The sequence below is a fragment of the Dipodomys merriami genome, unplaced genomic scaffold (genome assembly GCF_024711535.1).
Source record: "Dipodomys merriami isolate MVZ:Mamm:240054 unplaced genomic scaffold, mDipMer1.0.p SCAF_7, whole genome shotgun sequence".
Classification (NCBI taxonomy): domain Eukaryota; kingdom Metazoa; phylum Chordata; class Mammalia; order Rodentia; family Heteromyidae; genus Dipodomys; species Dipodomys merriami.
In genome coordinates, this window is record NW_027206290.1 from 20,368,404 (window position 1) to 20,392,612 (window position 24,209).

A 24,209-nucleotide genomic window follows, 5' to 3' on the forward strand; every position below is an offset into this window, starting at 1 on the left:
TCTTTCCCCACCTCCCCCTTAGGAGGCTGTCTTCTATAAACTTCTCCCCAGCAGCCTGGGCTAACTCAGGCTGGAATGTCCTGTAACCTGGGCAATGGGTACCTAGGGCTCTCCTTCCATTTGTATCTCCTTTTCCTAAGAGAAGCTTCTCAAGACACTTGGCTAAGCAAATACCATCTGTTCCCAGTGATGGGGGTAACATTTACCTTGCCAGAAAAGTGGCTGTCATTTTCTCCTTTGATAGGTTTTTTTTTTTTTTTTTTTTTAAGATTGATCTTCCAGGAAACCCCACCACATATCAATAGGACTATATATGATGCGGAAGTAATTACAAAGGAGGGAGGAGTTAACTTGAAAGAGGTGTTCAACTAGGCAGGATGTATGTGCAGAGTGTTCATAACAGATCATTATGGCTTCATTATTATTGTACGGTCTGTCGTACTGTTTGTGGCTCTTTTTCTTTTCTTCTGTTTTTTCCCTTTTGATTTCTGTACCTTCTGTCTTGTATATAAGTTTCCCTGATTTGGGAATGGGAAGGGGAAAACACAGAAACGGCTGGACAAGGGGTGAACCAATTCAGCAGTGATACTCACTAGACACTATGTTGGAAATGAACTATACAACTTGGGGGGGTAAGGGGAAAGGATCAGGGGAGAAAAAACTAGGAGTAAATAAAGGAGGGGATGATGCTGTTCAAAAAGAAATGTATTTATTACCTGATTTATGGAACTGTTATTCCATTTGTATATCACCTTTGTAAAAAAAAAAAAAAAAAAGATGAACTGAGTTGGAAGAGAGTTAAGGAAGGAGTTCAGGAAGGAGTAGAATGTCCAAAGAAGCCCATTGTAGTGACTAGGAGTGGGTGTTCATCTCTTGGGGTGTGGTAGAACATCTCTTTTGGAGGAGAGGATATCAAGATTGGAGTTTAGAGAGAGACTGGTCTTGGAGTTTCTCTGGTAAGGGAAAAATAGTCGGGGTTTATTCATCTGTATCTCATTTTCCTGGTAAGAATGTATCACTGCTGTACCTTTGACTTTAGGTAAATATTATCATCTACTCAGTACTCAGCCAGGAAGTAGCTGAGTCAATTTAAAAGTTTTCCTACCAATTAACAACCCTACCTAGCCCCATCCAATTTAAATCCACAAAATTCCTCTCTTCCTATTTGTTTGGCAGTGCTTTGACTCAGTTGGCAGTGCTTTGACTCAGTTGGTCATTACCTTTAACCTGGATTATTTTCCAAGTGTGAAAATGGGTCTCCCTGATCAGGTTTCCTCCTTCAGTCTGTCCCTCACACTCCATTAGCATGGCTTTCTCTAAACAAAAGCTTTCTTAAATCTACAGAATACTCCCTCCTCCACACAAGATAAGATCCCACCTGGGTAACTTGATGTTGCAAATCCTCCAGGAGCTCATCTCAATTAAACATTAAATTTTTCTCATTTTATACTCCACTCTGAACTTAGTCCTGTTCCTCCATCTTGTTTTGGACATTCTTTTTGGAAGTCCTGGGGTTTGAACTCAATGCCTCACACTTGCTAGGAAGGTGCTATACCACTTGACCCTTTTTTGCTTGATTTTTCAGACAGGGTCTCTAGCTTTTGCCTGGGGCTGGCCTTCAACCTATAATCCTCCTGTTTCCTCCTCCTGCACAGCTGGGTTTACAAGCAGGCACCATCATGCCCACGTTGTTTTTGAAATAAATTCTTGTTAACTTTTTTTTTTTTTTTGCCCAGGCTGGTTTACAAACTGCCATCCTACTACTGTATCTCTACCTCCCACGTTGGGATTTCAGGTATACACTATCACACCTGGCCTGTTATATACTTCCTTGTATTTATAACTTTTGTTGTCATTATATTTTCCTAAACCCCATGTTCTATCTGCTTTTTCAAGGTTTAGCCCAAATCACATCAGCTGCATAACAAACTATACCCAATTTTGGTGGCTTAACACAATAAACTTTTATTATCTCTCACTGTGTACATAAGCTCATCTGGGATGAGCTTCCTGGTGTGGGATTATTTGTAAAGTTGTAGTTACCAAGCTTGATTGGGGATGGTGATGTTTGTCAGATGATTCATTCACATGACTGTCAGGCTGGTGCTGGTGGCTGGTGCTGGCTTCTAGTGGGAGGCCTTAATCCCTGTCCAGAGTCATCTGAGTGTTCTCTGGGGGCAGCTGCTCCCCAAGAATATGTAATCCAAGAGACCCAGGCAGAAGCCACAATGCCTGTTATGATCCAGCCTCAGTAGTCAACCATCCTCAATCTTGGACTATCTTGAAAGCTGGATGACAGAATTCTTAAGAGGCTTTCTAGATTTCCCCAACCTTATATTCCTTTTTCTATTTCCATAACTCAAATTCTTTAAAAATCAGAGATCCTGGAGGTTTCTTGATACATTGTATTTTCTTTGTCCTAGTTATTTAATACTATAAGGTACACACCTGCACAACTGCTTTGGTTAGTTATCAAAGGACAAGGTGCTGAGGTTATTGGACCTTTAACATCCTAGACCAACTGGAAACTTCATTGCTCTCAGATGGTTATCAGTGAGAACATAATATCCCTCTCTCACTTGGAGGATTTGAATGATCAATCACTTTGACTTAGAAGCGTGGCTTCCACTTACAATGCAGATGTTTAGTCAGGTGCCAGTGACTCACACCAGTAATCCTAGCTACTCAGGAAGCTGAGATCTGAGGATCATGGTTCAAAGCCAGCCCAGGCAGGAAAGAAAGTCCATGAGACTCTTATCTCCAATAAACTACTCAGAAAACCAGAAGTGTCGCTGTGGCTCAAGTGGTAGAGTGCCCGCCTTGAGCTGAAGAACTGAGGGACAGCTTCCAGACCCAGAGTTCAAGCCCCACAACTGACAAAAAAAAAAAAAAAAAAAGTGCAGAGGTTCATATTCTGCATGGTTTTAAATTTGTGTTTCCAAACACACAGAACCTTGAGTCTACTCCTGAACTCAGGTTCAACATTATATATAGATCTGATTTGCTTTGAGCTCTTCTAGTGCTGCTTTTAGATTTTATCTTTACTTCTCTCTTTCCCTACATTTCATTCCTTCTTTTTAAAATTGTTCTAGACTTCCCTACAAATCTCTGCTGTGTGATATCTCTTTTTGCAGCATCAAATGAACAAACTTAACTGGGTTATAGCTTTGTCTTTATCCAGAGGGCATTATCAACAACAAAAATTACTTCATCTTATATAATACATTTTACTTAAAAAATTCCTCATGGTTTTTGAATAGGGTTCTTTTTAGACTATCTTGAAAGTGAGATTTTTGGTTTTTTTGGACTGGTCCTGGGCTTGTACTCAGGGCCTGGGTGCTACCCTTGAGCTGTTTTGCTCAATACTAGTGCTCTACCACTTGGGCCACAGCTCCACTTCCATTAGAGGGATATTTGTATGTTTCTGCTGGATGTTTTGAAATCATTTCCTTAATAGATATGGTTTTGATCACTTTCTTCATTGTGACAAACTAAGATGGCCTTGTCATTTCCTTCTCAGTTTCCCAATACCTTTACCGTCATTATCACTTTATAATATACTAGTGAGCTAGCAATTTTCCCTTTATACTGGTGACCACTTTTTTTGGTCCTCCACATTCAGCTACAGGCATCTTGTCAAGTCTTAATTGACAGCTCTAGACAAATCTAAGCATTCTTCTTCTTCTTCTTTTTGTCTGTTGTGGGGCTTGAACTCTGAGCTTTGGTGCTGTTCCTGCACTCTTTAGCTCAAGGATAGTGCTCTACTGCTTGAGTCACAGTGCTACTTTTCTAGTGGTTTACTAGAAATAAGAGTCTCATGGACTTTCCTGCCCAGGCTGGCCTTGAACCATGACCCTCAGATCTCAGCCTCCTAAATGCTAGGATTACAGGCATGAGCATTATTCTTGTGTTCATAGTGTCCTGTTCATATCTCTGTGGTGGTACTTAGCACATTTGTAATTTTTTTTCACATTTTTTTCTCTATAACAGGGTTTGGAGAAAAAAAATGATTATTGATCCTTTCTGTCAGATATGCCTTATTACTTAAATGTTATACATAGAGCATGGAGAATTGAGAGACACTTCACTTTTACATAACTTAGAATTGACTATTGCACACCTATGCACAACCACAACCTAGACCATTGTGTCTTTTTTTAAATGATGCTCATAACATCTATGAGGCAACCAACAAGTTACCCTGAGGAAACACCTTAAGGCCTCATTGTTAGGAAGGCTCCTTTGGCAGGTAGGCAACTTAAATATGGGTTTGTGTTATGTGAAGTTTTATAGACTTACTTCTGCCACTTGCTTGCCTCGACTGAAAATGGTCATTCATTAAGTGTGGATGTATGAGGTTAAATGCCAGGGCTCACAATTTCTGCCGCCTGGGGAGGAAAAGAAGAATGCTGTAAGCTGTAAAGCCCTTCTGAATCTGGGAGTGAGGCCAGCACCAATACAACCCACGATTGTTACTTCTGAATGTCCATTTGAACACTACAGTGTTTCTCTAACTTGGGCCCGAGCATACATTTTGTATCACCCCTCGGCCATACATACCTACTCAGAAGAAAAAAAAAACAACTGGAGAAACTTTCAAAAGAACTCCTTTACTATGTCATGCACGCTGAGCTTTTTCTATCGCCATCTATTCTTATAAAACAAAACAAACACATACAGGCGATGAACACGATCAGGGCTACCAAACCGATTTCACAATCCCAGGAGAGATCCTTACTTAGGGTTTGGAAAACCTTAACTTAGGCCGGGTGCCAGAGGGTCAGGCCTGTAATCCTAGCAACTCAGGAGAATGAGATCACAGGATGGTAGTTCGAAGCCAGCCAGGATAGGAAAGTCTCTGAGACTCTTATCTCCAATTCACATACACACCACACACACACCTTGGAAGAGGAGCTGTGGCTCTAGTGGTAGAGCACCAGCGTGAAGGCAAAAAAGCTCAAGGACACCACCACCCAGGCCCTGGGCTCAAGCCCCTGGACCGGCACAAAAACAACAAAAGAAGCCTTGACTTAATAAAAAGCAGTTGCTGTGCAGTCTTCTCCCGGCACTCTTCGGAGGTGCAGACTGTGTGGAGCCAATGCTGACCGTGGGCTCCGAGGACGGGGCGGACGCCCGCGCGGCTCCTTTAAGAGGGTGGTGGGGGGACCCGTCAGCGGGGAGGCGGCGAGCGGCCGACTCCGAGAGCGGCCGGCTCCGAGTCCGGGGCGCAGGCCCGGCCCGCTCTTCCAGTTCTTGGGAAAGCCAGGGCGTGTGTACACATCCCGGATTGGGTGGACGCTGTGGCCGCCGCCGGCCTCGGCGGCAGCACCTGATACCAGGAGGCCCTCCTCTCCGGCCCCCCCCCCCCCCCCCCCCCGCCCCGTTCCCTCCACCCACGACCCCGCGGCGGAGGCCCGCGCCTGCGTAGTGCGTCTTGCGCGCGCTCCCATGCAGACTGAGCTCCTGCCTGAGGTGGGCTTGGCGCAGCGGCGCGCGCCAGGGGGCGGAGCCTGCGGCCTCCGGCCACGCCCCCTCCCTCTCTGCCCCCTCCACCCCCTCCCTCCCGGCGCGGTCCTCTCCTCCCAGTCTCCCTCGCGCTGGTTTCCTGCACTAAAGTAGTCGCTGCCAGCTCCCCGGTCGCCAGCTCGCTCGCTCTGGTGGTGCCATGGCGGCCTTCAGCAAGTACTTGACGGCGCGGAACTCCTCGCTGGCGGGGGCCGCGCTGCTGGTGCTCTGCCTGCTCCACAAGCGGCGCCGCGCCCTCGGCCTGCACGGGTAAGGCTCCGGGCCGCGCCGCCCCTGCCTTGGCCGCGGGCCCCGGCGCTCGGCGTCCCCTCCCCGCCGGCGCCCCGAGCCGGCAGCTCCGAGCTCGGAGTTGGCTGAGGCGGCTGCCGCCAGGCGCCAATGTCAGGGCGTCCGGGCGTCCCCGCCGCGCCGGCCCGCGGCCTCCCCGGCCCCGGGATGTGCAGATTGCCCCCCCCCCCCCCCCTCCGCGGAGCCCCGGCGGTGGGAGCAGTGGTCGGGGGCGGGAGGACGGGCGGCGGCGCCCCACCCACCAACGCCCCTAAACCACCCCCCTTCCTGCCTCAACTTTTCGGGCTGGTTCGGCCCGCGCCCGCCCCACGCCGGCCCTGGAGGGTTTTGGGGTTCCGGGGATGGAGGTGGACCGCGAGGCTCCTCGCCCGGTGGAAGTGGCCGGGGTGGTGGCATGCCGGATCCTCCGGACCCCCACGATTGCCTTCTACCGGGGTGCCCTCTTGGAACCAGGGCGGGGAACGCCCTGGCCTTGCATCTGGACAAGCCGAATGGAAGCCGCGATATTGGAGGACAAAGTTCCCTCCCCGGCGAAGTGGGTGAAAGGTGAAAAGGTTGTTTTAGGTGAGGATGGATACCCATTTTCATCACACTCTTCCGCTTAAGCCGAGAATTCTTGTCCCCCCCCGCCCCCCCAAAAAGTTTTCAGGTGTAACTTTTGGGAAGCCTTCAGATTAGACGAAGAAAGAGGATTATTCTGGTTGGTGAGATGGCAGACAACATTTTTTATTTCCTCGGCCAAGTGAGCGTATGGGAAAGGTTACTTGCTTTCCTATTGTTTTTACCAGTGAGTGTACATTTCCTAGTAGAGTTGAGCGGCCTGCTACGCATTCCTCTGAGCAGGTACCTGGATTTCCTGGTTTTGGCTTGCCTGGAACGTCTAGTTAGTAGTAGCATTTGGACTAAAACACTGACAGGTGGCTCCCAGCGTCATTTCCATGAGGTCCTTCTTTGCCTTACTTCATGAAGTCTAAAGCAATGGTTCACATCATAGCCTAGACCTTACAGTTGGGAAGTTCACACACACTTTCCCTCCCTCCCTCCCTCCCTTCCTTTCTTCCTTCCTTCCTTCCTTCCTTCCCTCTCCTCCTCTTTTTCCTTCATCTTCCTTCCTCCTCCTCCTCCTCTCATCCTCCTCTTCCTTCTCTCATTGTTTAAAGGTTAGTTCTGGAAAGTATAAAACGTTTTTTTTCTGTTGCATTGTATGCCTTCTGAGTTCCCAATGACAAATCAAATCCATCTGGAAATCCACCTGTAGATATTAAATGCTTTAATTTGAATTTCATTTTGCAAAGAAAGATTTCAGTTTCTGGACAGTTTTAATATTTAATATGGACTAGAGGGATGGAGGTACTCCAGGACAGTTAACAGCTCTTTGTTTCCTGGGGTACTATATGCATAGAAAAGTACATACATCAAAAATGTAAAGTTTGAAGGATTTTTCACGACTAGAGTACAACTGTATATTCAACGCTTAGATCAAGAAACCGAACATTATGAGCCTCCCTCTCCAACCCAGACTCTCATGTCCCTGACCTGTCATTCAGAACAACCACACTACTGATTTATAAGATCACAGATTATTGAGTGAGGGAATTTTAAACATAATCTAATGGGAAATAGCAATAGCAGTAAAATAATAACGAATAATAGAATGTTTTACCAAATAGTTGTGGCCATTCATTCTATTGTAAAATTCTTTCTTTGAGAAACTTTGTGAACTTCTTGAGGATTCCCTTATGCAGCAGGCAATTTACAGAATAGAATACTGTTACTAGCCATTTAAGTTGCAATGAGTTGTCAAATACTGTTTTTTTACACATTAAATATTTTGTGGTAAGAATGAAGTTTCTGAGCAGGAAATACATTTTATTTTGTTATTCATGAGGAAAAATGGAATCTTTGTACATAAGGATAATAGCCATTTATTCTGTGTAAAGTAAGTGTCTGAGAATGTTGTATTACTGTGCTCCATTCTATAGGAGAAACATACACTCTGAAGATAAGACATCTTTTCTCATGGAGCTTTGTGTTCATGTTAGAGAGAAAAAGCTGAAGCACTAAGTGTTAAGAATGTAAAAGTACAGGCAGGCATGCCCTAGGAGTTCTGAGAAAGACCAGGATAATAAATTTAGGAAGAGTTAGAGAAGGCTTTATGAGAACTGTGAGGTATAACTAGAAATGGCAGGAGAATGGATAAAGAGCTAAATTGTATGTTTAGCAGTATTTTTCAGTTTTTTGTTGTTTTAATCTGTCTTCCATTCCTCCCTCCCCCCACATAAAATCTTTGTAAGAAGCATATGTATTGTAATAATCCTTCATTAAAATACTCACCCATTGAAATGAAAGACAGTCTTCCTGTGTTCATGATTGCCTTCGGTGCTTATGTGGTCATGTGAGGTTAACTTGTAGTCTCTTGAGTACAGCAGGCTTGGCTCTCCAGAAATTATGATTAGGCCTGCAAGAATGAACCGCTGGCACTTGTCTAATGAAATAAAGTTGTTTTTTTTTTTTCTGTATGAACCCAGGACTTCAAACTTGCTAAGTAAACTTTTGGCTTTTGACCCCAGCCCTTTTGTTTTTATTTTGTGCTTGATATAGGATATTGTTAACTGGACCTCAAACTCCAAACCTTCCTGCTTTCACACCAGTTACAGGTGTGTGCTGCCATGCCTGGTGTATGTATGTATGCATGTGTGTATTTTTGTGGTACTAGAGAATGAGTCTAGGCCTTGTGCACGTGAGCAAGCAAAGCATTCTACTATTGAGCTGAGTCATCTGAGTCCCTGAGTCATCTAAAACCCCTAGTTTGGATGTCACAAGAAAGACAGTGTTACAGAAAGGGTAAATGCTGTAGATAGGGTAGTTGAAGAACATCCGAAGGTCTAGTTAGTAGTCAGGCACTGGAGATTGTACAAAAATGAATGCAGGCCATAGAAGTAGTGATTGTCCCTGAGAGTCTATAATATGACCAGAGTAATGGAGTATCAGTGGATTAGTTCTGGATGACCGGGGAAGGGACCAGTGAATATTGCCACAGCATTTTATATCTTCAGCCAACCAACCAACCAGAACAGAGCAAAACAAAGCTGTTTCTTTTCCTTACTAGCAATGCTTGTGAACTAAAGTTCAAATTTCTCATCCTGGATTTCAGAGCCTTCCTCTATGTTGTCTCATCTTACCTGGCTAAACTTATGTGGTCCTGCCTGCCAGTGTGTCCTCTGTTCCAAATAGGCCAGTTTTGGCCGTGTTCTTTTAACAGGCTATTTCCAGGCTGCCAACCATACCTGGAATTTTTCTCTCCTTATCCTTGGCTCTTCAACTCTTACTTTTCTTCAGGAGCCAAGGTAGGGTCACCTCATCATAGAGGAGTTAACTAATCTAGGTGATTTATTTGATGATCACCACCCCCTTTTTTTTATTACCTCCAGAACCCTTTGCTTCACTGGGCATAATCCAGCCTGGTGTGACTTGGTGTGCCTTTATCCCTTATCCTTTTCAAGTCTCACTCTGTAAATGCTAGAACAGAGTTCCTTCCTCCCACGTTTCTGAGGAGTTTCAAGGAGCTTGTGTTTCTCTTAGTCTTATCTTCTTTGCTTCTGCTCTGTTTTCCCTCCCACTTCCACCTTGTCTCTTGAGTCTATCACTTTGGAATCTTCCTTGATTTCTCTAAAGCATGATCCACAGATCTTTCGTAGATGAATTCTGTTAAACTTGAGAATAGTGGCAAGGATTCTATCCCAGTTTGATGAACATCTTAAAATTCTTTTACTTGGGAAATTATTTGGGCATTCTCAATGTTGGAAAATTTTGGTTAAATATATTCTTTCCTGAGTTTCAGTGCTCAAGCCTTTTTTTTTTTAAAACCATATGTATGTCCACATATTTCCCCCTAATACTCTTTGTGCTCCCTTCCCACTAACCCTTCTCCTTTTAACCCCTTAGATGTGTGATCATTTCAAATTAAGCTCTAAGGCCTGGTTTAACTTTGAATAATGTGATAGGTCTACTGAGTGTTTTGCAGTTTGCAGGCATGAGTCATGTGAGGGGCTAGAGCTGCAGGAGACCCTAACGATGACCCATGAATAGATGATTTCAAAGGAGATGCTTTAAGTAACCATAGATTTAAAAAAAAAAACAAACTAAAGGATTCCAGCAAAACCTAATGTGAATTGAACCCAGCTTAAGTAGAACAGGCCCTGAGTACTGCTGTTTGTGGTACAGGCTGTTAATGAATTATGCTTCAAAGTTTTTAGCAATTAGCATGTTGGGCAGGCATTCTGTTTCAGGCCTGTGCACTTACTGTCCTCCTTGCCTGCAGTACTGTCTCCACTTGCCCCACTGTGGACTCCTTCAGTCTTTTATCAGGCCCTAGTGAAACCATTGCCACTTAGTTTAAAATAGCATTTTCTCTACATATAGTCTGTCCACTTTCCTGACTTTGCTTATTTCTTTGGCACGTAGCATTTTCAAATGTATTTACTTACTTTGCTTTGAGCTCACTTGCTGTGAGTCTGCCCTGCTAGGGTCACAGCTCCGTGAGGGAAGGCATTTGAGTCTGTTTGTTGGTTAGCCCTAGTGGTTAGAACTCTGGCTGGCATATAGGAAGTAGGAACTCAGAAAATACTTGTGGAATGGAATGACTGCCCCTACCTCTCAGATGCTTCCCCCCCTTTTTTTGGTGTGTATGTTTCTGTTATATTAAATGATACATTTTTTTCTTGTTACAAATGTAAATGTTTTCTTACTAGCTCTTTAGGAACTGAATCCTTCATGCTTCCTATTTGAAGTTCTCAGTTAATGGTATCATTATCATTTCATAACATATCTATCTATCTATCTATCTATCTATCTATCTATCTATCTATCTATATTTGTTGTTGGCGGTGGTGGTCTTGGGGCTTGAACTCAGAGTCTGGGCACTGTCCATGAGCTCTTCTTTCCAAGGCTAGCACTTAACCACTTTGAGCCATAGCTCTACTTCTGGTTTTTGAGTGGCTAATTGGAGATAAGAGTCTCATGAGGACTTTCCTGCCCGGGGTTTACTTTGAACTGTGATCCTCAGATCTCAGCTTCCTGAGTAGCTAGGATTACAGGTGTGAGCCACTGGCATCTGACTTGACCTGTATATTTTATTTATTTTATTTTTTGTGGGGCTAGGGAACCACACCTAGAGCCTCGCACGAGGTAAGCACTCTAGTACGAGATACATTCTAACATCCCAGGCTCTGTTCCCCGGTCCCCGGCCCCCCCAGGGTCAGGCTGTGTAGCTCAAGTTGCCCTTGAACTCCCGATATAGTTTAGGCTGGCCTTGAAGTCATGATTGAATTCTACTTCCCAAGTGTTGGCATTACAGGTATGCACCATTGTGCTCAGAACCTTTAACATCTGACAGTTAACAAAATGGAAATCTGAATACTATAACTATAGTAAACATACTCTTTTATTTTCTGCTTATTTGTTATTTACATACAATGTTATATATTTATAACTGTTTTTCTATTTTCATTTAAGGGAGAAATTCTCATATTTCTGCATAACTTTCAAAAGTGTACAAATATTCTTTGAGTTGCTTATTATCACAATTTATACCTTAATTATTTGGTAAAATTGCCTCTGAAGCTTTTTGTAGGTGTTTTTGTGAGTGAACATTTTCATCTCTGCTGTAATTGCCTTGGAATAAATTCTGGAAATAGGATTAATGAATGGAAACTTAGTAACTTACTTAATGTTTCTGGAAAGGCGGTGAGCATTCTGGAGCTCACAAATTGACCATTTCTTTTTTGACTTTTAAAAAAGTTGTGCCAATTTGTGATACTTTGAATAAGTGCTAATTATATAGAAATAGTGTTGAAATATTAATTTGCATGTGTTTTACATATTTGCAAGAATTAACTTGCTTTTAATAAGTGCTAGGCAGGTACTCTACCACTTGAGCCATGCCTCCAGTCCATTTTTTAAATGAAATATTTTCTAGGTAGCATCTTAGTTTATTTAATGTCCAGGCCTGTCTGGGCTTTGATCCTCCTATTTGTGCTTCTCCATATTGCTGAGGATGACAAGCATGCAGTACTATACCCAGTTATTGGCTAAGGTCATTGTGAGGTTCTTTTGGACTGAGTTGGCCCCAAACTCTAGTTTTAGCTAGGATTATAGGCTTGAGCCATTGCTCCCAGTAATAATGAACTTAAAAAAAAATGCAGTAGCTTGATCAGTTTTAATTTTTTTTTACTGAAGGTATTCATTACAATTATTAAAAACTAATTGTACACATTAATAGGAATAACTGAGATGCTTTACTATATACATGTATTATGCATTTTCTGTAACTTGAGTATTTAGTTTACCATGATGTCCTATATAGTTCCAGCTATCTTCCCCTTACCCCCCCCATGACAGGCTCATGGTCTTATGACTGAACAGTATTCCATTATACTCACATACACCTTTTCTTTGTATATTTATCTGATGATGGGTACTTACAGTCATTCCATATCTAAGCACTGTAAGTAGTGCCACAATAAACATGGGCATGCAGGTATTGCTTTTGTACTCTGCATCCTTTCCTTCACATAGATACTCACAAACAAGACCAGCTTGACCTTGATTATGAAGGTAGCATGCTGTAGTGAATAGCATGGACTTCTATATCAGATCTGGGCTTAGTTTTTTGTTAGCCATTTGCTGGGTTTGTGGTCTGGTTCAGTTGTATAAATCTCTGTGAGCCTCAGTAGAACAGGGGAAATAGTATTCAACTCAGCAGCTGTGTGAGGATTTAACAGGATGTCTGAACCATCCCTGTGTTTGCTAAAAGAAAACCAAAAGGACCCCTGAAGTTTTCCATTAGCTTCTCAAAAATGATTGAATCTTCCTAATAATTTCCTCAAGTGTGCCTATGAAAATCTTCTCAGAGATTTTTCCTGTTTTTTTTCAGTGCTCCTTGAATGTTCTACTCTCTTCCTCTGTCCATTGAAAAGGTGGTGCTAAACTCAATTCAGTATCCAAAATATGCCCCCTCTGACTCCCAATAGAACAAACTGAGCTGCTTGTGGAGTTTGAATTTCTATTAAGATAGCATGAAGTTGCATTAATTTTCATGACAAATATTCTTCCATAATATTTTTCCCTCCTCAGCGTGTCATACTTAGTTTTTGTTTTTTTCTTTTAAACCTGGGTGCTTGTGGGAGCGGTACTTATGCACTTGCCCATTTTGTTTGGGCATACCATTTCTTGCATCTAAAACTTTTTAGATCTTGTATGTCCATTTAGTATTTTTTGTAGATTTTTCCCAATAAATTAAAAAAATGTTGAGTAAGACTAGATGTTGAATGTTTGTTGAATTTTTGTTAATTCACATGTTTGGTTATTATTGTGTTGATTCTCACCTTAAACTTGGCAGTGCCTTCCAGTATCATCCATAACCTATCCATGCTGAGTATCAGCCCTCTTTTGGAATGTTTCTGCTGGAGCCAGTGGGGGAGAGTCTTTGTTTTACTTGTAGGGATGTGAAGACAAGGCCCTAGAGCTTTCTGTGATATTGGTCTCTTACAAAGAAAGGATAGAGAATTGTTACTTGGTCTACCATTAAATGCTTTATAGCATACTAAGTAATTTTTACAGAGCTTGACCATGGTCCCTTCAGAGACAAGAATGAACTTAATCTGACAGTATTTTTTGGTGAACTCAAGCCTGCTCCAAGAATTTGCCCTATTCTAAGTAACCAGGCCATCTGGTCCATTTACATAAATAAATTGTAACTAACTTATCCATGGCCTGATGCATAGCAGACCCTTTTAGTCTATTAAAATACAGGATAAACTCGAATTAGGCAGAATTTGAAAAGGGTCTTTTATATTTTCTTGGAGTCATGTCTATCACATTAAATATACTTTATTTGAAGTAGTATTTTTGTATTATTTCTTTTAGAAATATTTTTGTAGAAGAGTACAAGTTGCTTAAAATGGACTTTGTAATATTTCCACAAAAAATTAGGCATCAAGCCCTAGATTAAGAACAATTATACCTGTAATCTTAGCTACTCAGGAGGCTGAGATCTGAGGATTGTGATTCAAAACTAGCCTGGATAGTCTCATGGCCTTTTCTATCCAATTAACCAACAAAAAGCCAGAAATGGAGTTGTGGCTCAAGTGGTAGAGTTTTTTGAGCAAAAAAAGTCAAGCTCCAGTACTGGCATAAAAATGAAAAAAATGTTATAAAAGGTAATTTTGTAAAGCCCACACATTCTGTCCTTTTTCTGTGCTAGCAGACCTGAATGAATGCAATTTAATAAATTGAAACTATGGCTCATTAAAACCAGAGCTAATTTGATGTCTGTAAGTAGATATGGCAATATCACCATTGTGCTGACATAATACAGACAGAAGTGGACTGTTTGATTCATCAGTGCAGAACATTTTGACTTACTATTCTGAATAGTAAGTAAATGCATTATGTAGAATGAGGCAGCATCTCTCTAGATAAATAATAGCTTAATTAACATGTGCTAATTGTATGTCCCTACTTTAAACACATCTGCACAACTTAAACCTGTGAAAGCAACATGAGACGTAGTGTCTCTTAAAGAAAAAGGTAGTGATTGATTTTTTATTATAATTTAGTGAATAAGACTAGACCTAAAAATTAGACCTAAAAATTACTCTCTTGCTATATTGTTTTAAATATTAACATTTATGCATGATAAAATTTAGCATGATATAAAAATTTGAATATTAAAAAGGAAGGGAAATCTATCATTAATGACTGTTACTATCATATTAATTCTTAGATCTGCTTTTTCATAGTTTAACATCCTTTTTCACATTTAACTTCTCTGTGATTAGGATGCAACTTAGAATAAATATTTTTTTTTTTATTAAGACAGTATTAGGGCTGGGAAGGTGGCTCATTGGTAGAACGCATGCCTTGCATGCCAGAGGCCCTGGGTTTGATTCCTCAGCACCACATAAGCAAAAGAAAAAAGCCAGAAGTGGTGCTGTGGCTCAAGTGGTAGAGCGCTAGCCTTGAGCTGAAGAGCTGAGGGACAGCACCCAGGCCCAGAGTTCAGGCCCCATGACCGGACCCCCCCCCCCAAAAAAAAGACAGTATTAGCATATTATGGTGTTTTCTTGTGTTATGTATGCCTTTTTATCTTGTTTGTGAAAATACTGCATATCAGCTTGCATCAAACTCAAACTTATAACTCTAAATTCAGTCTTCAATATACATTCTTCCTGGTATAGTCTTCAGTATATCTTGAACTTACAGGAAAAAAAAATCAAGAAAAGAAATTAAGGAAGAGAACCAGATACTTTCTTTATTCTTAGAACAGGGGCTGAAGGAAGTAGGTTGGCTTGAGAACTACAGGTTCTGAAGCTACTCATAGGAACCCAGAGATAATGCTGTCAGGAGTTGGCTGCTGGCTGTGAGGGTTAGATCCTAGGTAAGACGCATCTTTGCATTTCCTTCTGCAGATTCCTGAGGAGTAAATTTAGCTGCCATCCCTCTCTCCCTTTTCTTTCTTACAGCTTATTTGTGGACGTAGCCTGATACTTTGATCTGTACAGATTCTGATTATGCTGATTGCATAATTTTTCTTTATCCATTGTATTTCTTGTAAATTGATAGTTCAATCTAAAAGCTTGATCAGATTTAACTTTTCCTCAAGGTTTTGAAAAAGAATTCTTCTTAGATGTTGATTATGTATGAATATTATCTATCTAGAAGTATATAATGTCTGCTGGTCTGATTTTGTGATATTAGCCACCACTGATGGCTTATATCTAGATGATCAATATTGTTATCTTTCAGTGAGTCCAAGTCAGAAAAAGACATAACAGTTACCAATTTCCTAACCTATGCACTGAATATGTTACCAGAAATTTAGAGCAGCAAGCTTGACCTTTGTGCTTTTATCTGGTAAGAAAATTCATGGAAGATGTAAACATAAGAAAAGATGATAGGAAGGTTTTTATAGAAAGGAAATATGGTAGAGAAAGAGAGGATGGATTTGTCATTGGTTGATCTTTTTTCTGTTCCCTGTGAAGTTGAGGTGACAAAGATTAAGTGCCCATTCTTTTGTAACCTGTCGTGTTTGTTGTCAGCAGGTTTTAGTTTTGCAAGTTAGCTTATCCTGCTATCTGTAAGTAATACCCTACTTGACATATCCAGAGCTGAAGTGGTAATGTAGATACTTTTACCTTCAGTAGGAATTTTGAGAACTTCTTTACACGTGCTCTTCTCATTCTTCCATTATTCTCTTAACTCTCAACTTAGTCTTTGTTCTACAAGCAAATGTATCTTTAATGTTTTCTAAAACTATAACTCAAAGAAAATTCTCAGCTAGGCACTAGTGGCTTACACCTATAATCCCAGCTATTCAGAAGGCTGAGATTTGATTCAAAACCTCATGGGCTGGCTCTTATCTCCAATTAATTTTCTTTAATGTTTTCTCTTATCTCCATAGCTCCATAATTATTCTTTTTATCCAAATGTCCATGGGATGGTATCCCTTAAAAGCTTTCATGTTACATATAGTTTAGTTTTTATACTGAAAAACTTGATAAGATAATGAAATCTTTGGTTCATGTTTTCTTTTCTTGAATATCTTAAATATGTTACTCAGTTGTTTTCTTAGCACAACCCACATAAGACCAACAAAAGGAAAACAGTAAAATGTGGAAGAAAACAATTTCAGAAGAGCTTTCCTTGCTTGCTTGCCTGCCTGCCTGCCTGCCTGCCTGCTTGCCTGCCTTCCTGCCTCCTCCTCCCTTCTTCCTTTCCTTCCCTTCCTTCCCTTCCTTCCCTTCCTTCCCTTCCTTCCCTTCCTTCCCTTCCTCCCCACCCCCACCCCTTTCTTTCTATCTTTGTCTCTTTCTTTCTTCTTTCTGCTTGTCCTGGGGTTTGAACTCTGGGTCTGAGCACTGACCTAGAGTTCATTTTGCTTTAGGCTAGCACTCTACCACTGGAGCCAGAGTTCCATTGTGATTAATTGGAGATTAGAGCCAGCCCATGCTGGTTTTGAATCAAAGCTCAGCCTTCTGAGTAGCTAGGATTACATGTGTGAGCCATTAGTGCCCAGCTGAGAATTTTCTTTTTGAGTTACAGTTTTAGTATTCAATTAACTTGCTTTAGTTTTCTTAGTTTAGGACAAGTTTTTAAAATTAAGGCACCTTTGTTTATTGACATAATTTATCACTTTTCCAAGTCAAATGTATCAATTGTCTATTTGTGTATAGGTTATGTTTGTTCACGTTTGACTATTGTGTTTATTTGCTTTCACATTCCTTCTAGTTTCTTAATTTTAAAGTGATTTGTCTTAAAAATTTCAATTCTTTTATTGCCACTTTTGAAAGTTTTATAAATTCTATTTTATGTAGTGTAATTGCTTCTCAGTTTTTTTTTTTTTTTTGGCTGAGTTCATGTTATAGATTTTATCTCCTAGAAATGTCTTTCTGATATGTTTTGTCCATTTTCTATAGAGATGTTCTTATCCCTATTTTTAAAAATAGTTTTGTAAATTATTTAACTTTGATTCTATATTATTGCTTCTTAATTTTTTTCTTCCTCACCCTGAAATTACTTCTTCGCAGCTTTTGATTTAGGAGAGTTTTTCTAATTTGTGCCCTGGAACAACTTCTTACTACCTCCTGGCATGTGTACTAGTCCCACTGCTTGCTGCCTTAGCACTCCAGGCTGTTTCTTTCCTCTGCTTGGTTCCTGTGTTGCTCACATTGTGTTCTGGTACTGGTCAGTACAGTATTTCCTTTAGGCTAGGCTTTGCTCCGAAAAGGAAGTTCAGACACATTTGCTTGTTTTGTACAAAAGGAAACCTGATAGATAAATCAGAAAATAATACAATTGGTGGGAATTAACAGGGTGTGAATGACAACAAGTAAAAAGCAGTGAGTAGAATGTAGGAAGGATTTGGGACCATTGTAAAAACTTGGATAGACTCCTAGGTGAGTTTATAATGATTATGTCAATGTTAATTTCCTGATTTTTGTAATTATACTTTGGTTATATGAATTTTTTTTTTTTCTGGGCATGGGGCCTGAACTCTGGGCCTGGGCACTGTCCCTCAGCTCTTCAGCTCAAGGCTAACGCTTTACCACTTGAGCCACAGCACCACTTCCGTTTTTTTTTGCTTACGTGGTGTTGAGGACTCGAACCCAGGGCCTCATGCATGCAAGACAAGCACTCTACCACTAAACCACCTTCCCAGTCCTCTGTGTTTTTTTTTGTTTTTTTTTTTTAAGAAAATCAACACTGAACATTTAAGGATTAATTACTTTCAGAAGGTTTAGAAAAAAACTGTGTGTGTACGTACATATGTGTGAACAAAGAGTATGAAGTCAAGAAAAAAACAAAGCCAAGGTAGTAAAATGTAATTAGAAATCTAGATGAAAAATATGAGTTTTTTCTTATTATTCCATCAGCTTTTATAGTGTGCAAGTTATATAGTTACTGTTAGCCATGTTCCCAGAATCATCTTTAAATGTTTCGGGTGCCTTTTTTGCGTTTACTATGAAGTTCTTGAGAAATGAACCTGTTTTGTAGGTGCTGTGCAAGAGCTCTATTTGTGAGTGCAGTAGACCTTGGAAATCTGTGACTCAGTTATCAACTCTTCTTACATTGGTATTATTTCTCTATAACTTTTGGAATTGGTATGTATGGATTTTGGTGAGGACTGCTTCCAATGTATTAGTAGTTTAAATCTTATTTATATTGCCTTTTCTTTGTTGAATCAACCTTGCCGTGGATTTCTGTGTTATTTTTTAAAAAATCTCATGTTAGGTTTTTCTTTACTTTTTTTTTTTTTTGTCAGTCGTGGGGCTTGAACTCTGGGCCTGGGCGCTATCCCTCAGCATTTCAGCTCAAGGCTAGCACTCTACCACTTGAGCCACAGCACCACTTCTTGTTTTCTGAGTGGTTTATTGGAGATAAGAGTCTCATGGACTTTCCTGGTCAGGCTGGCTTTGAACTGTGATCCTCAGATCTCAGTTTCCTGAGTAGCTAGGATTACAGGCGAGAGCCACCTCTTTATTACCTGTGTTTTTTTTTAAAACTCTTTTGCTCTTATTTGCATTTGCTCTTATTTGTATTTCTTCAGTTAATGTTTTCCTAACATGATAGCAATTTTTCAGCAGTTGTAGAAATTCTTTTGTTTCCTAATGTATGTATTGGTGGTTGTAAAAATCTCTCAGAAATAACACTTCTAATTGGATTCCACAGGTGGTTGTTGTATTGTTTTGTTTTGTTTTTGTTTTTAGATTACTCAAGATGTAGGCACTGTCCTTAGGCTTTTTTGCACAAGGCTGGAGCTCTTCCACTTGAGCTATAACTCCATTTGTGACCTTTAGCTGATTAAGTGAAAGTCACAGCCTCACAGACTTTTCTGCCTGGCTGGCTTCAAATTATGATGCTCAGATCTCAGGCTCTTGAGTAAGCTAGGATTACAAACATGAGCCACCTGCACCCGGCTCCCATGGTGTTTTATAAATATAATTTAACATGTTTGTTACTTATTGCTATGTAACAAACAATTCTCAAGCTCAGTTATTTGTAAATAAGTTTTTTTTTCTCTCTCTATCAGTTCTGGAGATAGCTTGACAGTTTCTTTCTTGTTTTGCCTGATTTTGCTTGTGAGACAATAGAAGTCTTACCTTTATTATTTTGTTTTTACCCCTTCCAATACTTTGGAAGTTATTTCCCCTTTTTTCTTTTGCTAGTTAACCAACAAATTTTAACATGCACTCCAGTTTTCAAGCAAGTGTTTGTAGCCCATGTACCTTCCAGAGAGTAAAAGCATCTTAGAATGATACCTCCAATTTCTTTCCTCCTGATTTATGTATGTGTCATGTGGTATAATTTTTTTCAGCAGTGTGAAATGTTTAAATCTATTGATGATTTAATTTCAATAGTATATTAAAAAAATTGTTTTGTAGACAGAGTGGGGGTGTGACCCAAGTGGTCGAGCATTAGCAGTGATCACAAAAAGCCAAGCAAGAGTGCAAGGCCCTGAATTTAAGCCTCTGTACAGGCACCAAAAAATAAGAAAAAAGGTTCTGTTTTGTGAAGACAAAACAATGCCTGAGTTTCAGTAGTACTGTCCATGAGCTGAGGATAGCCTTGGCATCATGGATACAGAGATGAACGAAGCAGGGCCCTCCTTGAGCTGACCATGGGTGGGGGAGGAAGGGCACAGCTTGTGGAGGAGACACAGATACCCAGTGAACTGTAAGGGGAGAGAATGGACCCATTTAAGATGGGTCACCATATAATTTATTGTCCTGTCTGGTTTGAAACTGAAAATGGAGGTACAATTTATCGGGATGGTAGGTGTAAGCAAAGATCATTCTGAACTGATAGAGATGATAATTCTATTCTAAGAAGGGCTGAGTTGTAAAGACAAGCAGGAATTAAGCAGGATGACTGAGAATCTTTTTATGCAGAAGCAGGTAATGCATATAAACATGGTGGAATGTAAAGTGTTAGGTAGAAGCATGTGAAATTGCCATTTTATAAGTGGGAAATGGTCAGACATTTGTAAATGCATCTAGTTCAACCTGATGTATTAAGGTAACTTGAGCACAATGGGAGGAAATGAATCTGGAAAACAGGGCCAGAGCCAGATCATGGAGTTCTTGAGGGCTGGTTGTGGGTTTATTGTTAAAGTGATTATGTGTTTATTTTTCAAGTTTTATGACAGTACTAATTTTTGAATAGGTAGTATATTCTCTTATTCTGAAGTTAAACAAATCAGTATGTCTTGTGTTTTTATTTGTTTTTTTGGGGGTTAGGTTTTGGTGTTAATGTTTCACTTGAAGCAAAAGTAACATGAAAGCTTTTTTCTTCTTCTTGATCTATGCCCTAGAACAGTTACAACATTGTAACTGTCTCTTCTCTGCCATTGTGTACAATTCCTACTATGAATCTTTTTCTGAGGAGGTGGGTAGGTAGGAGATACCTGGTAACTTTCCCAGGTTCTCAATGCTGTAGTTTATTTAGTTTTTTTTTTTTTCTCTCTGCTGGGAGATCAATTTTAGAAAATCCTAATCTTATGTAAAATGATCTAGTTCATTTGTATTTTTTTATAGATTTTTTTTTTATTGTGAAAATACCGTACAGAGGGGTTACAATTACATGGGCAAGATAATGAGTACATTTCTTATCAAGCATTGTAGCTTCTTCCTTTGTTTCCCCTTCCCATCCCTTTGCATCCCCCGCCCCCCTCCCCCCCTTACCATCCCCCCCACCAAAATTGTAAAATTCGTTTTTCCACATATCAACTTGTACATCTCATTGTTGCAGTGGGTCCTCCTGTATCCCTGTTTTAACCATTTGTTTTTTTCCCTTCCCCTCCATATGTACCAATATCAAATACAGTGAAAGCAGGGGTTATACCATGGGGGAGGGACATACAAAGCAACAAAGTTCATTTGTATTTTTAAAGAGAAGTTCTTTCAAAAGTTTTGTGGTCAGTTTATTTTTTATCTTGTGTTTCTGCACTCTTTCTTTTAAAATCCAATCATTGGGTGCTTTCTTTTCCAAAGAACCAGATCTTGGATTTTTATTGATTAATGTCAACACATTTTTTTTGTAGACACGGTGTTCAGTAAAGGTCTTATAGATGAAAGCTTTATAAAATGTGACTCAGAACATCAGTTCTCTTTATAGAAGGAAGGCCTTGATGCCTAGGTCTGAGGAATATAAACATGTGGTAGCCCTTTTTGCCCAAGTCATGAGTCTGCCCACGCTGCTGAGACTCTCCCACCATCTTGACTCCCCAGGGGCTGCATGTGTTTGGAATCTGAGCAAAGCTGAGGTATGATGGCTTGAATATTTTCAGCTTAATGAGAGTCCTCTGAAGGACAGTACTTGCTTCTGTCCGCTTGGCTGGAATTTAGTTGGGCCTGTAGTTTGATTTCTGTCCATACTTGCTCTCTGTGCCTTCCATTCATTGGTTTTGATTTCTGGCAAGTATTTTGCATCCCAGATGTGTCATCACTTCAAATTTAGACAAACAAATCCATAGTAACTTCTGATCTCATAGAACTAGTTTACTGGAAATAAGTACAAATAAAAACTGAAAAAAAAAATGTGATCAGCACAGGGTATCCTGGTGTAGTATGTTTTGAAAAGGACTTAAGTCTGATTAATTATATTGTTAAGGAGGCAGCAGGGGCTACTACTTGAACTACTACTTTTTCTATTTTTATTTTATTTTATTTTTTTGTTTTCAGTCATGGGCCTGAACTCTGGCCCTCGGCACTGTCCCTCAGCGCCTCAGCTCAAGACTAGCACTCCACCACTTGAGCCACAGGGCCACTTCCAGCTTTTTCTGCTTATGTGGTGCTGAGGAATTGAACCCAGGGCCTCATGCATGCAAGGCAAGCACTCTACCACTGAGCCACTTCCCAGCCCTGAGCTACTACTTTTTCTAGGCTAATTTCCTCATTTGTAGTAGGGTACTGACACAGGCTTTTTATTTGGTCTTTTGTCCTTTAGAGTACTAACCTAGGGTTCCCTGTGTGAAGATTTCTGGTAGCAAAAGAGAGGCCCAGTGCACAGACATTTTTAATCTTGATTGTTAACTTGATTATATTGAGAAGTGTCTAGGAGATGAGTAAAGTACACCTTTGGGTGTGTTTGTGAGGGCATTTCCAGAGAGAATAAACTAAGTGGGAATGACCTGCCCTGGTTAGGCATGTGTTCATGGTTAGCAGCACCAGCCAATACACTGGATGCCTGGATGGAATAAGAGGGGAAGGAGGAGGAAGCATGCTTTCTCTTTTTCCTGGTCACCAAAAAGTGAGCTGTTCTTTTTATCCCACTGATTCTGCCCTGATGGCCTGAAACTGGGAGCCCATATCATATTTTCTTCCTAAGGTGTCCCTCCCATAATTGACACAACAATGAAAAGTCTGACTAAAACATCTAGCTTTCATTTACATCAGTTTGCTAATGTCCCATTGGCCAAAACAGTTCATGTGGTCAAGATCTGATTCAAGAATGGAGGAGGAGCTGGGAAGGTGGCTCAGTGGTACAGTGCTTGCCTTGTATGCATGAGGCCCTGGGTTCGATTCCTCAGCACCACACTAGCAAAAACAAAAAAGCTGGAAGTGGCGCTGTGGCTCAAGTGGTAGAACTCTAGCTTTGAGCTAAAGAGCTGAGGAAACAGCACTCAAGCCCAGAGTTCAGGCCCCACGACCGGACCCCCCCCAAAAAAAAAAGAATGGAGGAATAGCTGACTCCCGTGGCTCATACCTGTTGGCTACTTAGGTGGCTGAGATAGATAGAGAGGCTCCCAGCTTGAAGCAACTCAGACAGGAAAGTCTGTGAGATTATATCTCTAAAACAAGTAGCAAAAAGCAAGGTTGGAGGTATTGCTCAAGTGTTTCAGGGAAAGCTGAACAAGCAAGCCAAGTAAATGCAAGACCCTGAGTTCAAACCCCATAATCACCCCTCCCCCTGCAAAAAAATAGAAATATACTTTCACCTTCCCATGGGAGTACTTAGAAAGTGTTTGTATGTGAATATTTGCACACATGTATCATAAAAATTACTGAACATACTGCTATGTAGTGGTACTTACTTGATCACTCTTTATACATATATAATATATAAAAATAATATAAGTACATAAATATATAAAAACTTGATCACTTTTTATAAATAATAATTAGTAGATATAAACTATGCCTAATTTGAAAATCAGAAATCTAAAATATGAAAGTTTTTGAGACCCTGGATTTTCAGATTCAGGATATTCAGTAGATAAAGTATATGCAAATATTTCAAAAATTGAAAAAACTAAAATCTGAAGCACCTATGACCCTCAGCATTTAAAGTTGGGCATATTCAACTTGTAAAGAAGCAGTTGGAAGACCAGAGACATGGCTCAGGTGGTAGAATACTTACTTGCTTAGTATGCATGAGGCCCTGGGTTCAATCCCCAGTACATTAAATAAAAAAGACAATAATGAAAAAAAACTGGACTATTCTAGTAAATGGATTTTTGTTTCAGTAGTATATAAAAGTGAAGATAATCATTTTGAGAATTTGGTATACTCTTTTTTGACATCTTAAAATAATTTCAATGATGATAAGACTTTGCAAATGAAGTAAAGCTTTCTCTTTTTCCTTTACTCTGCAGTAAGAAAAGTGGAAAACCACCATTACAGAACAATGAGGTAAACATTTTAAATTATCTACTTCTTGAGATTTCATGGATCTATTTTATTTATTTTGTCATATGTTTTTGAATTGCAATAACTTACTGAATTTTAGGATTAGAAAGGAACTTAAAAGTATCACTTTTGTCTACTACGTACTATAATTGTTTCTGGAGTAGAGTCCTGGTATGTGTTCTTGAGCATTTATTTGACTGTTCATTT

At 40.3% G+C, this 24,209-nt stretch overlaps 1 protein-coding gene across 1 annotated transcript in view; it reads left to right on the forward strand.

The window, feature by feature from the left end:
- Nucleotides 1–5,574: 5,574 nt before the first annotated feature.
- Abcd3 (ATP binding cassette subfamily D member 3) overlaps nt 5,575–24,209 on the forward strand; it is a 60,484-nt gene continuing 41,849 nt past the window's right edge. Inside the window, exons 1-2 of the mRNA XM_070007709.1 lie at nt 5,575–5,775; nt 23,969–24,005. Of these exons, the coding sequence (XP_069863810.1) occupies nt 5,666–5,775; nt 23,969–24,005 (147 nt within the window). The 5' untranslated portion in view covers nt 5,575–5,665. The remainder of the gene's footprint in view (nt 5,776–23,968; nt 24,006–24,209) is intronic.